The 17882-nt window shown below is 36.5% G+C and overlaps 1 protein-coding gene across 1 annotated transcript in view; it reads right to left on the bottom strand.

The window, feature by feature from the left end:
• Positions 1-15595, bottom strand: part of itpr1b (inositol 1,4,5-trisphosphate receptor, type 1b) — a 160630-nt gene extending 145035 nt beyond the window's left edge. Inside the window, 3 exon segments of the mRNA XM_051122130.1 lie at positions 5075-5145; positions 12608-12721; positions 15409-15595. Coding sequence (XP_050978087.1) covers positions 5075-5145; positions 12608-12699 — 163 coding nt within the window. The 5' untranslated portion in view covers positions 12700-12721; positions 15409-15595.
• Positions 15596-17882: the final 2287 nt, after the last annotated feature.

The following is a 17882-nucleotide window of genomic DNA, read 5'->3' as shown; positions in this document are numbered from 1 at the left end:
GTATATGCAAATGAGATATTGGAGCTACAGCAGCAGATGATTTTCATTATCATATGGACAACACTGATAAACTGTTATGTTGCCTTTTTCATTCTGCAAGCTTAATACACCATTCACTTTCATTTTAGAGAATAAACAGCTAAAACATAATGTCAACATCACAAAAGGGACATTTTACGTTCTACAGAAAAAGGAAATTATACAAGACGAGGGTGAGTAAATGAGAGAATTTCTATTCTTGGATGAACTAGTGTTCTTTAAAGGCATAGTAGCAAAAACAGACGGTTTAATTTTAGAGGTCAGAGAAAAGATGAAAAACGTCAAACTAAATTACGACTGTTTTCGATACAAGAAGCCTTGACTAATGCACTTCAGGGGAAAAAAATGATACAGAAGTGCAGAATATTTTATCGCTCTCTCCAATTCCTCAAGCCAAATATGCAGAAAGCCTCGGTTCTCTGAGGAGGAGGATGCCACGGCCTCAGCAGCCTCATGCTGTAGCAACACAGACTTGGACAAAAAGAATCATTGACTTGAAGCCAAATGCCAGTTTTATTGCAATTATGAGGGATATAAATGCCCCTCAAAAATGTAAGGATTGTAAGGAAAACAAAAAAGATTCTAGATACGGTATGTGCGTTCAAGCACCGTAAAAGGTAACGCGACAGTGTGAAGCATATTAAAACATCAACGTCATAGAAAGAAACCCCTAAGACTGGGCAAAGACTCGGATATTAAACAGCCAAAATTGAGCAGCAGTGCTACAAGCAAAGGCTTGAACACTTCACATGCAAAAACATCTGACAGCCTCAAACAGCTGGCAATGACAGTTAACTTTACCAGTTGACAAGCATTCAAGTCCTATTTGCATGCTTGTTTTAGCCAGTGCCATTTCAGTGACAATCACTTGCTGTCTTTTGCACAAATACAGTAGAAATTGGAGAATTAACCAAAAACAAATAATATGAGACATTTGGGATGATTATTTGGAATTAACTAGGCTAATGTTATAATTGCTATAAACGTTATATTTAAAGCAAAAATTAGGGGTCGACCAATTATCGGCACCGACATTAAGCATTTTTTATGGTTATCGGTACCAATCATTTTCCAAAACACGATTTGCCAATGAAATAGCCCAATTTAAAAGTACTTAAAAAAAAGTTTTTAATCAGAGCCCTTGTTATTCTTAATTTTTAAATTAATTGTATTTTTCACATGAGATATATATATCAGTTTAAAATATCGGTGGTCTACTTCATCTGTAATAATCGGTATCGGTCATTTTCAAAACAATTTGCTGATAAAATAATTCAAAAGTGTTTAAAGAAAGTTTTTGTCAGTACTTTTATTCTTAATTTTGACATTAATTTGAATTTTTACACCAGATATGGGTTCAAAATATCGATTATCGGTCTACTTGATCTGTAATAATCGGTATCATTTTTTTCAAAACCGATTTGCAGATAAAATAATTTAAAAGCATTTATGAGAGAAACTGTTATATATGTTTATCAAGTTATCTGCATTTACAAGTTGTCAGTCTACTTGACAAGTAACACAAGTTACATAATCAGATTACTTTTTTTTTTTTTTTTTTTTTTTTTTAAGTAACTAGTAAACTAACATTACATTTTAAATTTACAACAAAATACCTAAACTACTTTGTTTTCGCATTTATTGACTGACACCTCTCCTGTTCCCATGTTTCACGTTTGGTGTTTACAGTTGCCAAAAATATAACTTTTGGGTTTTTTGTTAAAAAATTATTATTATTAAAAAAAAAAACAAATATACTGATAAAAAGTAGTGCAATGCATTATATATCACACCACCATATAACATATAACTCCACATACTTATGGTTATTGGTCAATTTCAAAACTGATTTGCTGATAAAATACTGTCATTTAAAAAGTATTTTAAGAACATCCATTTCAGAGCCCTTGTTATTCTTTATTACGGCATTAATTTAAATTTTTACACCAAACATATATAACGGTTCAAAATATCGGTTATCGGTCTACTTGATTTGCAATAATCAGTATCGGCATCAGCCCTGAAAAACATACCCAAGTACCCCTTATGAAAGAAAATTAGGGGTCGACCGATTATTGGCCTGACCAATTATTGGCGCCGATATTAAGCATTTTTATGGTTATCGGCATTGGTCATTTTCAAAACTGATTTGCCGATAAAGCACCTTAAAAGTATTTTAAGGAAGTTTTTGTCACAGCTATTGTTTTTCTTAATTTTTACATTAATTTTCATTTTTACACCAGACATATCTGCTCAAAATATTGGTTATCAGTCTACTTTATCTGCAATAACCGTTATCAGCATCTGCCCTGAAAAACACTTATCTGTCAACCCCTATTTAAAAAAAAAAAAACACATAAAATGACATGATCTCTCAGTTTCTCTCATAAAGGGTAATGCATTACAAGTAACACAAGTTACGTAATCAGATTACTTTTTTCAAGCTTAGATTGCTTTTTTCCCCATAAAAAGTAACTAAGTAACGCAGTTACTTTTTTTATGAAGTAACGCAATATTGCAATGCATTAAAAAAGTTAAAAGTAACTTTCCCCAACACTGCAACATAAACAATAACATCGTAATGACGCAAAGATGCAAGCTCCTTTAAGAAATCAATATCAGCTGTAAAACTCTGATCTGAGCATCCCTAGCTTTTGCCTCTTGGTTTAAGGCTGACTGAGACCTCGGACACAGGTGGGAAGATAATGCACTAAATAAACACACCAACTGGTAAAAGAATGAGATGACACATTATGCTGCAATGTGACAGGCTGTCATAAGAACAATATATGAGCAGAAGGGGCTCAGAGGTTTCTCCCAGCATGCCTAAGGCTCGGTTTCCACACAGCAGCCCAGAGGACTAGGTTACTTAACATCTGACAGGTGAGGACAGAATCAGTCTCTTTCCACCACGCAAAGGGTAAAGTCACAGCTCAGTCTTGCTCCTGGAGATCTTCAATACTATCAAGTTTTTTTTTCAGCTCCATCAACCACACCTGAACCAGCTAATCAAGGTCTTCCAGTTCACAGATAAATGACAGACAGGTGTGTTACTGCTGGAAATAAACTTCATGAGCTTTCTCAACACACGAAAGCAATACATTTCGTTGCATCATTTTCAGTACTATTTTTCCAAAATTGGGTGAGACCTCTTTCATCCAAGTGAAAGCATTTTTATATATAGCACATTTTAAAAGTGTTACAGTGGCAATGTATTTTTATAGCACCTGGGATTCCCATCCTTTATCCTATTTAACAACTACCTTGCTTAGGTTCAAAGGAAAACACAACCCAGGCTTTTTGGGAATAAGTGCCTGCAGCATTTCTGCAAAATGATAATAGGTTGCTTTTTGCACGTTTCACAATACTTTCAAAGTGAATTGTCCAAGCGTTTTTAGTTTTATGTTTGTTATTGCACATATTACGGTAGTTTGGAAATAAAATGTCTGGTGATTGACACTAAGGTTAACGCTCTATCATGTTTGTAATTAACGTATGAACTACACTAAACCTTACCATAAACAATAGTGTTAAAGGGATAGTTGACCCAAAAATGAAAATTCTGTCATTATTTACTCACTTTTATGTTCCATACCTAATGAGTATGAGATTCTTTCTTAGATATTTTAAAGAATGTTGGTAACCAAACAGTTGAAAGTAGCCATTGACTGACATAGCATGAAAAAAAATATATATTACAGAAGTCTATGGCTACCACAAACTGTTTGGTTACCAAAATAATATCATCTTCTGTGCTCAATCGAAAAAAGAAACTCATACAGATTTGGAACAACTTGAGGTTGACTAATTGACAGAACTTTGCCGGGAGTTTGACTGACAGGAGAACTGACCAATCACAACACAGAATCTGGCATTTTGTCCAACAAACAAACCAGACAGGTGAAGTGAACTTTAAAAATGGTGTATTGACGTCATCCGTGGCTGAAACGATACCTTCTGATGTTCATTCATGTTTATTTTGCGTACATGTGCGGCTTGAACTGGTGCCACAAAATGTTTTTTAATGTTTGAATTTCTTAACAAAATGACAAAATTTGAAAGCTGAGACTTTGTTTTCTAACAAAAGTAACCTGCTCTGCCTTGTCTGTCGGCATATTGTCAGTTTTCTTTTTGCTCCGCAATGTATTTTTCACTGCGTGAGAACATTCGCCATGGCTTGTCGAACATAGCAATAGTAACAAAGGGGACGGGTCTTTGCAAGGGGTAACTGGGTGAACTATCCCTTGAGGAAAAGCAAAGATGGGACAAAAACAACCATGCCATTTTAGCTTCCTTCTAATATCTTTGAACTCCTTTATCATGACCCTGTGCTTCACAGGATTAATGAAACACATTAATCGCAAATTTACTAGGTGAGCTACCGAGCAAGTTTACCACAACAGAAAAGCCATATCTGGAGTAGGGGTGCACGGTATTACGGTACTGGAAAAATACCGTTATTTATTATATTTCAAATGGTATGATGATATAATTTTGCTCAATTCGGTATTTCATATGCTGCTGTAGCGAAGTGCACCTGTAGGTGGCAGTGCTTCCCAAACTGACCTTACTGCACCTATATGCAAGCATTGCTATAAATAATGTGCTGCCACAGGAGGCAGCACATGAAATCTTGCTATTTGTCGCTTGTTCATCCTGATCTTTTCATGCCGCTAATATGAAGCAGCTGATTTCCCAATTTTGTATGAATTTGTACGAATGACCTACCTCTAACTCCGCCCCTAAACCTACCCATATCTGGGGTCTAGACAAATCGTATGAGTGAGGTTGTACGAATTTGTACAAATTAGTCACCTCGTAAAATATGTACAAATTAGTCGTGAGACAGCATTGGACCCAACGGTCACCAACATGACAGGAAAATACCATAACAAAACTGAACAAGCAGATATCGCACAAAAATGCTTCAAAAAAGAAACCAAAAAGGTCTAACACATCCTCCACAAACTTCTCTAAAACATTCACGTATAACACCTCAGAGTCTGTAGTTACGGAGACATAAATGTGGCCTTACCTCGAAATTTCTTAGGAGGGTTGTTTAGGTCCCCGGATTCTGGTTGCACCACACAGCGGTCGTCCACCAGACTGTAGAGATGAAAGACATGAGTCAGAGAACTTCTCTGGAGGCAGCATACTGAGTATCTCTATTTTTATACAGCTATTTTTCACATTTTCTGAACTGATTGTGGGGGAAAAACTTCAACAGAGTTCAGAGCACTACAGTGCTATTCGTATCTGTCAGCATGATAAAATAAGACAGTATATTTAAAGAAACATGCAATCGAAAGTGGACTTTTATTAGCACGGAGGTCATCAATAGGCTAGCATTACCAAAAAAAACATTTACAGTCTTTTTATTTGGAAAATGGACAAAATATTAATAACCTAAAATGTTAAATGTCAATTAAATATTTACATAAATACAATATAATAAATGCAAGTAAAAATAAATAAATAAATAATAATATATAAAAATTATCATTCAAAATGCATGGTAATTTTTTGAGTATTACTGACCTGAATAACATATTTCACATAAAAGACATTTACATATAGTCCACAAGAGAAAATAATAGTTTAGCTTATAAAAATGACCCCGTTTAAAAGTTTACATATGCTTAATCCTTAATACTGTGTTGTTACCTGAATGTTCCACAGCTTTTTTTTTTTTTTTTGTTTTGTTTTTTTTAAGTAATAATTGTTCATGAGTCCCTTGTTTGTCCTGAACAGTTAAACTGCCTGCTGTTCTTAAAAAAAATCCTTCAGGTCCCACAAATTATTTGGTTTTTCAGCATGTTTGTGTATTTGAACCCTTTCCAACAATGACTGTATGATTTTGAGATCCATCTTTTCTCACGGAGGACAAATGAGAGACCCATATGCAACTATTACAGAAGATTTAAATGCTCAATGTTCCAGAAGGAAAAACGATGCATTTAAAACCGGGGGTGAAAACTTTTGAAAATTCAAAAATTATGAATACTATGTAATGGTAAGCAAGGATACTTACTATAATATTAAGTAAAGAATTACTCAGCAAATTTCACACTATTTAATCACACTCTAGAATTAATTCTAGACCAACTCCAAAAATTCTGAATAATTGCAAAAAAAAAAAAAAAAAAAAAAAAACTTTCGTGTATAGCTTTTTGTTTTTTAGTTAGTCAGCTCAGCATAAATCAGAAAGGAATATTGTGTTCGAATTTTTTTTTTCTCTTACATGTGGAGTATTATAGTATTATAGTGTTAGCATACAAAAAGAAAAACGATTAGCAAATCAAGAGGACTTTTTGTTTCCTTAAAGGTTTATCTGCTTAAATGTATGAGCGACGGCATTATCTTGTATGCTCATTATGAGCTAATGTCAATTTATACTGATCCAATCATTTGGTGATAATGTAATGACACCAAAATTTGCCTCTCGTTATGCTTTCACTATATCTCTAACAGCCAGAACGGTTCACTGGCAGTCTAACTCTTATTTCAGTGTTTGGTTATGAAAAATAGTGATAAATGCAAAGCAAGTCAGTTGTGACTGTATGAACAGAGCCGCAGCTGACATGTCAGTCCACGTTATTTTCTTGCTAGTCATTTTGACTGTCAACTTCTCTGAAGCTGTAAAAAATAACAGAAAATATGGTGTTGTCAGAAAGCAACACACAATTCTTATTTGGGTTTGAGCAGAGGAGGGAACATAAAAATAGGGACCAGAGATTTTTGGGCCACATGTGTGAGAGAGTGAGAGACTAGGAAAATCCTAATATGCCAAACAAGACTGTCCTTAAATTATCAGTAGTCATCTGGAGTAATAGGAGTAGTCTTTGTTCCATCAGTCTCAATATTTTAAAGCTAAAATCCAAGAAAAAAATTCTGACAGCAACTCTAAGCAAGAGTCCTGGTCATACCCTTATACTGTACATTGTTGGCTGCAATTCAAAACCTACTAAGCTGCAAGCCTGAACTGCATTATACATGCATCAGAGTGTACAAAATAAACTTGCACAGAAGTGCATTTTAATGTACAAATTGAACTTGAACAGCATTTTTATGCATAACATGCATATCCAAACTTACTAATTAAAACTGCAAAGGTTTTCAGGGCATCATAAGAGTGGCTGAAAGTACAAATCAAAACGGCACTACATTTTTCGCATACATTTAAAATATATTTAAAAATATATAAAACTAAATTTTTACATGTTTGTATACTGCTGTACTGCTTTTCTGGTCATCACAGTCACATGCATTACCATTTGCGGTGAGTAAAATGTATTTATTAGGGGTTCAAGCGCGTAGAGCTGAAACCCTATTGTAATTGTTAGAATGGTCACGGAGTGATTTACAAGTAAAACTGATCGTGCAAACCAAACCGCAAGTCGTAGAGACTTGAATCTTAGAGGGATGGAAGTTCTCACACCACCTACAGTGTGGACGGAGATTGGTCACTTGGTGGCACTATAAGAGGGAAAAAACAAAAATGGCTATAACTAGGGAACCATTTGTTCTATCAACATGAAAACTGATGTGCACGGTTTTGGTCTAAAGCACCACAAGTGTCTATAAGGACATTTGTGTATCTCAATAAAACATGTCCGCCATTGCCCGATGAAGTTTGAGCACCTATTAGGCAAGGTTGACTCACGGCCCCAAAGGTCTGTGAGAAATTTGAAAGAAATTGGCCACTGGGGGCACTATCATATTTTTTATGCACGGTTTTCTGCACATACAAATGATATTCATATCGTATGATAGACCTCCTCGTTCTGAACAACTTTGCCTCTAGAACCACTGCTGTCAATCAAATTGCTTTTTAAATGATTGAAGATGTGAAAAGTTTACTTTTGCGAACTAGTCCTAGGTTTTTTGCTCAGTCTGGAAAAAAAAACACAGCAGTGCAATTCTCTGGACTCTCTAGGTCAATAATTATCAAAAACATGTTGAAGTTTACCCTTTGGGAAGTTATAACGGGGTCCTTTAGAACAGGGGCCTGACCAAATATACCCAAAAACCTATAAAGCATAAACTAAAACTCAAAACTTCACAAAACCCACTGAGCACATGCAACAGGTGATTCTATACAAGCATGCAACGTTTTAAAAAGATCAAACCACAGCTGGCGCTACAATAGTCATAAATGTTATAACAACATCATATTTAATAATTGATTTAGGTGGTTACAGGCTTGCTAAATAATATGTAATATATTTTTCTTATGTGCTTAAATACCTAAAGCGCTTGAACCCCGGTAATCACTGCTTGCAGCTATTTTTTTTTTTTTTTTGTTGTGTATAATACCATAACTTAATACTATTCAGCAAGGATGCCTTAAATTGACAGTAAGTGACAGTAAAGACATTTTTAATAAATATTTCTGTTTTAAATAAATATTGTTCCTTTAAACTTTCTTTTAATCAAATAATAACAAAAAAAAAGTATACATTATTATCACAGTTTTCATAAAATATTAAGCTGGACAACTGTTTTCAACACTGATAATAATAAGAAATGTTTTTTGAGCGGCAATTTAGCATATTATGATTTCTGAAGGAACATGTGACACTGAAAACTGGAGTAATGATGCTGAAAATTGCTTTGCGTCACAGGAATAAAATTCATTTTAAAATATTTTTAAACAGAAAATGGTCATTTTAATAGTATCTCACAATATTACTACTTTTACTATGTTTTTAATCAAATAAAATAGTAATGAATAGAAGCTACACGGTGTTGTTGATTATCACAGGTGGAATCGAACATCTAAATTGAACTTACACAGAATTTTTGGTCTATCTTAGGCTTATGAAAACAAAAATGTTGTCTAGGTAGGCAACAAAGTTTTAAAGCACAAACGTATTGTATGACAGTCCATAATTTAAATACAAGCAGTCTAAAAGTATTTCAGAGGCTTCAAAACACTTAATATTGTCAAACGTATTCAAATGAACCAGCAACAAGTCCGTATATATAAGGTGCATCCTGTTTTCACCCATTCCCTGGCATATGAATTTCACACTCTCCAGTGACTAACGTACAGGTGGCTTTGGTCTTTTAGTCCATTTGCACCTGACTGACGCGTGCACATGTGCAGGACTGCCAGTTCCTATCACACCACCGCTGTGTCCTTTCTGGTTCCCTGTGCCCAGCTGTAGGCCAGGTGGCTCATTATCCCATCTGCACTAAGGTCGCTCGGTGGCACCGAGACAAACACTACACACTACGTACGCCAGTACGGCTAAATATAGCTGTGGATCATGAGGATGTGCGCACGGTAGCAGGGCAGAGAAAGTGATTACAATGCACAACAACTGCACAGCAGCGTCTTGACAAATGAGATCTGTCAATGTTCTGTTCTTCAAAGCTACACGCTTGCTTTTGTTGCCATGGATGGGTGATGTGGGGTAGCCGCATATGTGTTTGTGTGTGTGTGTGGCCACATCACGCAGGCTGGCAAAGGGGGCTGATTGCCAGGAGGTGGCAGGGTGTGATTAAGTGAAGATGGCACAATCTCATTTCCAGGGGAAGGACGTGAGGAGGGCAGCGTTGAGACTTGGCTTCATTTAAGTGAAGTGCAAGAGCAGAATACAGAAATGTGAACGAAGGAGATCGCAACTACCGTCAACTGTCTGTCTTTTGTATTAATGCATCTCTAAGTTGTGACCCTGGACCATAAAACCAGTCGTAAGTAGCATGGGTATATTTGTAGCAATAGTCAAAAATACACTGTATGGGTCAAAATTATTGATTTTTCTTTTATGCAACAAATCATTAGGATATTAAGTACAGATCATGTTCCATGAAGATTTGTAAATTTACTACCGTAAATATCAAAATTCATTTTTGATTAGTATTATGCATTGCTAAGAACTTCATTTGGACAACTTTAAAGGTGATTTTCTCATTATTTAGATTTTTTAGCACCCTCAGATTTCAGATTTTCAAATAGTTCAAATATTGCCCTATTTTACCAAACCATTCATCAATGGAAAGCTTATTTATTCAGCTTTCAGATGATGTATAAATCTCAATTTTAAATAAATTGACCCTTATGACTGGTTTTGTGGACCAGGGTCACATTTATGTAACTGGTGGGCTGCAAACAAAAATGAGTTGCATGTTGTTAGCAGTGGGGAAATATTAAAATCAAAATTTTGCTGGCAAAATCCAGTCATTTCAAGACGAATCTGTGCAATCAGGGGTTGCGTGTAAGAGCGAAAAAGTCCCCCCCTGCAGATTTCGCTCATGTCGTGATTTCTTTGTGAGCTGAGCTTTATACTTTGCTAAAATACAAATTTGTAAAGTGCACATTTTTGCAGACATTTCAGTAAACTGACTGCTCCTAAATTGGAATTAGCACAGCAAAATAGGTTAGATTTAACTTAAGTTGACATAAAATTCAACCACGTAAACGTGTGGTCACATTTACCAAAATTTCAGCGGCAAAACAGTCATTTCATTAAGACCTGTGTGATTGGGAGTTTCGTGTAAGGTCAAAAAAGTCCCCCATACAGATTTCACTATATTCGTATAATCTATTTTGCAAGTGCATGTTATTGATCTTATTGTGAATAAATTATTTGTGCATATGTACAATTGGTAACATTTTACTATAAGTTTTCATTTGTTAACATTAGTTTTTAGTCATTAACTGCAATAGTTAATATGAGCTAAGAAAATACTTAAAGGGACAGTTCATCCAAAAATGAAAATTCAGTCATTAATTACTCACCCTTATGTGGTTAATAATGTTACAAAGCTACAAAAATACATGTGTCATGGTGCTTTTTATGAACGTGCGTCGAAGACTGACATGGAAGAGAAGAAATTGTTGAATAAAGTTATTTTTGTTTTCTTCGCACACAAAAAGTATTCTCGTACACTCTAAAAAAATGCTGTGTTTTTTTGTTTTTTTTAACCAAAATACTGCGTTCAGCCTGCTGGGTCCGTCCCATGGGTTGTTTTTAATATTTTTACCCAGGTGCTGGGCAGATTTTCTACACTCTAAAAAATGCTGGGTTATTTTTTTTAACCCAAATGCTGGGTTCAGCCTGCTGGGTCATTTTATTGGCTCATTTGTAATATTTTGTACACATTTGCTGGGTAGTTTTTCTGTAACTAAGCTGCTGGGTCATTTTTAATGGGTAACTCATTTTTTTTTCTACCCAGCTGAGTTCTGCTGAGTTACAGTCAGGCTTTTCGTCCTCTACAGAAAAGAGTGTTGCAGTTGTCAGCACTGCTGTTTTGGTGCACTTCTTGAGCGAAATATAGGTTTGTAAACATTTTATTTAATTTATAAAGTCTTTACTGAGCTGTAAATTATATTATTTTATGCAACACAACATATAAGGACGAGATGTCAGTTAGCTGCATCAGCAGCGGTCGTTTTGCACGATGGAAACGCCTTTCCCTTGCATAACATAAATTGATTTTATACATTATAATACTGAATTTAATTTAATTCAATGTTAAAATATGTTCTCTAATCTCAGTACTGTTTGTTTCTAGGCAGGTTATGGAGTCAGTAACAGCATCTTTCAGCTACGAGTGAAACGCGAGGCAGAATTAACACTATTTCGGTGAAAAGTGATTAGGGAGAACGACTGAATACACTTAAATTAAAATGCTACTTTTAAATGTTCCATTTTGTTTTACTAAAACGCTTGTTAAATTAGTTTAAATGTATGTAATATTGTAAACTATGCTGTACCCCGATAAATTCAATTTATCTTATATTTTTGTTGATGGGCGTTCTTTCTTAATAATAAATGTTCATATTTTGATTACTGCTATTGCCTCTTCCAGCCATTTTAAGCCAGCAATGTAATAATTTTTAAACAACAGTTGACTAAAAACAACGCAGTATGTTGGGTAAAAACATTTAAACCATCCAGCCGAGTCAAAATAACCCAGTATGTGTTCGGTCCAATATTTATCCAGTGCTGGGTTGCCAAATAACCCAAATTGGGTTGTTTTTAATCCAGCATTTTTTAGTGTGTAGCTTCATAAAACTGTAGTTTAACGATGTTCTTACAAGCTGCATTTCTGTCTATGCAGGGTAGGAAAGCTCTCAGATTTCATCAAAAATATCTGTGTCCCGAAAATGGACGAAGGTCTTAAACTTTTGGAATGACGTGAGGATGAGTAATTAATGAGAGAATTTTCATTTTTGGGTGAACTACCCCTTAAAGGAAGGAGAAAACACTTCTCGTACTATTTTTTGACTGAGACCAATTACTTAATTCTGAGACAAAATGTAAGCGAACTAGAATAGACTTTTGACTAGCAATTGACAGTAACCATCCAGAACCCCAGCAACCATCTATCAATACACTAGCAACTGCCATTCATCATATCCTACTAAAACGCATCAGAAATGCACACTGCAAAACAAAATGCACAAGAACAAACAAAACATTTTTCACTACTTCTCATTTTTGAGTGTTGTACATTCACTTTCTTCTTCCTCTTGTGCTCCTGCATTTTCAAGTTCCTCTTATTTAAAATGCTGATGTCCACAGACAGGGTGACGACATGAGGATGGTTGTCTTACCCTAAAGTGCTGATAAATCCATTGGTGGATCCCTCCGCATACAGGGAGCAGATGTCCCCGATGTGGAGGAAACTGGACATTTTGTCAGACATTTTGCTCCACTTTGCGGTGTGCCTGTAGATGAGATAACAAACAGATTAAGGTGCAATAATATCAGAATAATACCTATATGTCCTTTATTCATCTTATTTAGACATTATATGTAGGTTAGCATGGAGATAGCGAGACTATAATAGTGTGAGGGCCATGGGGATGCATTTGAGAAAATGAGAATTTGCCATTTTGAGATGGCCTAGTTTTTGACAGGAATTCAAGGTCCTTCTGCTGTATGGACGGATAATGAGAAACGCTCTAGAAAATACAGCTGTGCTACATGCTGAAAAGACACTTAATTATCTACACATTTTGTGCCGTGTATTGTCTGTAGCTTTCTAAAGGGCTGAAATGTAATGCAGCAACTTAATGCAGCCAACTAAAATGGCTTTATGGCAAGGACGAGTAGATGTGACATCTGACCTGACCCGGTCAGGGCCAGCATGAGATTTCGGGTCAAATGACAGAAACCTCTCATGATTGTTGAGCATAATATTTTATGCAATGCAAACTTAAAGCTTTGGTTTTCTATGTATTGTTATTGTTGCATTCACTGTATAACAACAGTGTTGCTAAATTAAATATTAATCATTATAATGATGAACTGAAATATGCTATAAGAAATAAAGCATCAAATATAACAGCATCTGTTACATTTAAAAATTATGGAAAAAAAAAAACATCAAATATTTAATATATTTTTTTAAATATTAAATATCTTAGAAATATTTTAATTGTAATATTTTTATATAATTTTTACATAAAAAGTAATTATAAAATTAGATATAATAAAATTAGAATATAAATTCTAAATAACAGAAATACAGTTATTAAATGTACAATTAAATTATAAAACTATATATAAATATATGCAATATGCATCACTTACGTTGCGGTTATGCATCAATATGCGTCACTATGTTAAGGCTAATAGGTAATTTAGCATTTAGCAGAACAAATAATGAGCAATGTGCACTCATATCCTTTCATATGTATTAATCTGCAGCTAATCCACTGTAAACGTCTCCTCTGTGATCATACATTGAGTCAATGCTAGAATCAGCTGGAGATGAAGCCTACAGTTCAATCAATGACAGACAAGACCAGAGAGGACATCAATAAGAAGCAGGCTGCACAGATGCTCAGTATATATGTATATATCAGAGTAATACAAACAAATACAGTGTTGACAGTGTTGTAATAATATCTGCCTTTATCTTAACTGACACTTTATGCACTATTGGAAACAAATGGAACTTTGTTTTCTTAGTCTGCTTATATTAACTAAAGACTAATTATTATTTGAACAGTACACATGCTCTACCTGTGAAATCTCCATTGATAAACCACACCATGCGCTCACGGTCTGTTTGCAATTCAAATATTACCCGGGGAATGATACAGATGTGTACTTTATTTTATTACACAGCTTTTTGGAATTCTGATTGGTCAGTCATGATAGCGGACAAGTTTTTCTGAAGAATTACTGCAGCCCAAAGCAACACTGGAAACCTTTTTCCACAAGGAATAAGCTAATACTAAGATCAGTATTTCACATCCATTTATTTATTTACTTGATAAGATAAAATAAGCCATAAAAGACTGTTGGAGTGTATTTTGTGATAATGACTGCCTGACTGTACATTACCCCTTACTTAGTGACTGAAATAAAGTTGATAGGTACTCTGAGTCTGCCATGACATAATAACGCATCACAGGCCTACAATAACCATAATTGCCTAAATGAACTGCAAACCACAGGAAAGCCTGAAACAATTCTCCATATTCTTTAAACGAACAAATATATCAACCACATTTTCACTACAAGTCTAGTTTATATTTTCAAATCTCACATATTTGCACATTTTGAATAACTGTATGATGGACAGCTCATCAGAACTAACCTATTCTCAAGATTATACAAGAATGTTTGTTTTAAAAACAAGGCAGACGGAACCCAGTGCACTGGCCAAATTGATTTGTTCCAGCTGCTTCTGCCATAAGTTCCATGGCAGCTGTAAAGCATGGTATTTGGGAATTTGAAATTCTTTTAAAACTAAAAAGTTAAGCAGTATGTGGCCTGTTAAAGCGAACGGTGAACGTGTAGCTGGAATAACAGATGTATGTGGGCTGACCCTGAAACACTGACTCCAATCGCTTAATTTTACTGTGTGGGGATTTAAATGTGGAGGCCGAACTTATCTGACGAGTTAAACTACAGTTTTTATGTGTGCAAAAATAGTTTTACAGCTGAGACATCAACCTTGACCCTGAGATCAAAAACAAAAGCTTAATTCGACAGGTGATAATAAACAGCCAATCACAATTCAGCAGCCTCGAACTGAGCAGTGCATTTTTACTGAACGAACCGCTTCATTGCATAAACTCCAATCCAGAAAGACGCTGTGAAACACTAATACTGTAAACCTATCTTTTAAACGACTGTATCCACTATCTCGAGGATGTCTGCTGTCCACCTGCCTCCTCCAGCAGCACTTGACACTGTTACATGGAAACATTCTAAAATTGTTACATTGTTACTGCGACAACATCAATCACCGCATCGAACGCCTTCATTGATACACTGGAGCACGCTGTCAAACTTCCGTTCTGCTCTCACTGATGGATGCATCAGTCATACATCCACTGCCTGACGCTGATGTCTCTTTTCGCAGTACAGTAACAGCAAGAGTTCAGCCGAACTTTACCTTCTTCAGAAGGAGACCGTGTCGGGAATAAAGCACTGGCGATGTAGTCAGCGGCAGAACTGCTCCGGCCGGGATTCCTCGTATAATTCCATGATATGCGAAAGTCCCCCAATTGAAAATCGCGGCGTCTAGTTGCCAGTTGGATTTTGTCCGCACTTGTCCGCTTTCTCACCACCTCCACATGAGCCTTAAAGCTCCGCCCACTAACAGAACGCGCATCAGGAGTGAGAGATGATGGGTAATGGAGTTCTGAACCTCCTCTACACATCCGATAGATAGATAGATAGATAGATAGATAGATAGAAGTATGGACAAATGTACAGACAGACATAGAGAGAGATGGGCAGATGGACGGATAGACGGACTGACAGCTACATGGATGGATGGATGGATGAATGGATGGACAGACAGATGGACAGATAGATAGATGGACAGACAGACGGATAGATAGATGGACGGACGGACAGATAGATGGACAGACAGACGGATGGACAGATGGATGGATGGACATAGAGATGGGTGAACAGACAGATGGATGGAAGGATGGATAGATAGATGGACAGACAGACAGATGGACAGAAACACAGAGAGAGACAGGTGGACGAACAGACAAACGGACAGACAGACATAGAGAGAGATGGATGAACAGCTGGAAGGATGGATGGACAGATGGACAGAAAGACAGAGAGAGATGGGCGAGCAGACAGATGGATGATGGACGGACAGATAGATAGATACTGTAGATGGACGGACGGATGGACAGAAAGACAGAGAGAGATGAACGGACAGATAGATAGATGGACAGACAGATAGATAGATAGATGGACAGACGGATGGACATAGAGAGAGGTGGGTGAACAGACAGATGGATGGACGGACGGACGGATGGACAGATGGATGGACGGACATAGAGATGGGTGAACAGACAGATGGATGGAAGGATGGATAGATAGATGGACAGACAGACAGATGGACAGAAAGACAGAGAGAGACAGGTGGACGAACAGACAAATGGACGGACGGACATAGAGAGAGATGGATGGACAGAAAGACAGAGAGAGATGGGCGAGCAGACAGATGGATGATGGACGGACAGATAGATACTGTAGATGGACGGATGGATGGACAGAAAGACATAGAGAGAGATGGACGGATAGATAGATAGATAGATGGACAGACGGATGGACATAGAGAGAGGTGGGTGAACGGACAGATGGATGGACGGACATAGAGATGGGTGAACAGACAGATGGATGGAAGGATGGATAGATAGATGGACAGATGGACAGAAAGACAGAGAGAGACAGGTGGACGAACAGACAAATGGACGGACATAGAGAGAGATGGGTGAACGAATGGAAGGATGGACGGACAGATGGACAGAAAGACAGAGAGAGATGGGTGAGCAGACATGGATGATGGACGGACAGATAAATAGATACTTAGATGGACGGACGGATGGACAGAAAGACATAGACAGAGATGGACGGACTGATAGATAGATAGATGCACAGATAGATATTTTATTATAAAAATTAATATCTTTTACTAAAGAAGTACATATATAATGAGTGTTCCTTGAAAATATTTGTAGTCTGAACCTAAACGTCTAGATGATTTGGTGAAAATCCTGCTTGACAAGTTCAGTCTACTGTCTGTCAACAACAGGCATATGCTCTGTCTTTTACTATAGGTCCACAGCGGTCCTTAAAAGGAATGGGGGAGGAGCTTATGGGGTCATGAGGTCACTGCTTGTCAAAAACAGAAGGAGCTGTTTCTTGGGGTCCGGTGAAGAGTGTATTTTATTTAACAATATTAATTGAAGTGTATAATTCTTAATTATTGCCTTTGCATTGACTTTCTGCATTGCATTTTATGTAACTACAGCATGCTGTAACCTCATTGAAATCTGAGTTTAGAAAACGCACGCCATTTTTCAGAAACATGATACTCAAGTCATGGCAAATAGCATCAAATGCATACTTACTCTCAGAAATCCAGCAAAACAGGTTTGCAGCAGGTTAAAACTGGTGGCGTGATGGACTTATTCCACGTTCTGTCCTTCAATTCTGGTTTTCACATGCACTTTTTAAAAGTCTGACCCACAAATCAAGTTAGTGATCTACTTTTTTTCTTTTTTTGCATTTGGCCTACTAAAAACATTCCTCATGTTCATCAGTCGAACTGGAACACATTTTTGATGTGCTTTGGCACTGGCTTTTAACAGTGTTCCCCTGACAGACAGCACTATTTTAAAAATGCCCTGGGTTGTTTATGAAATACATCAAACTCACATGTGAATGCACTTTACAACAGGTTGCCAAGTGAGATGATCACTGCAGCTGGTTTTAATTGTATTGATTTTTTTTTTTTATTGGGTCATATTAATTTGATGGGTCAAGTGTCTATTATAGAGGTTGAGTTGTTAGAGTTATCAATACTGGTTAGTGCACAGCCGCAGTGGACCACAATGC

This window comes from Labeo rohita, chromosome 11 (assembly GCF_022985175.1).
Source record: "Labeo rohita strain BAU-BD-2019 chromosome 11, IGBB_LRoh.1.0, whole genome shotgun sequence".
Classification (NCBI taxonomy): domain Eukaryota; kingdom Metazoa; phylum Chordata; class Actinopteri; order Cypriniformes; family Cyprinidae; genus Labeo; species Labeo rohita.
The sequence above is the reverse complement of the archived record's forward strand: the minus strand, read 5'-3'. Positions and strand labels throughout refer to the sequence as shown.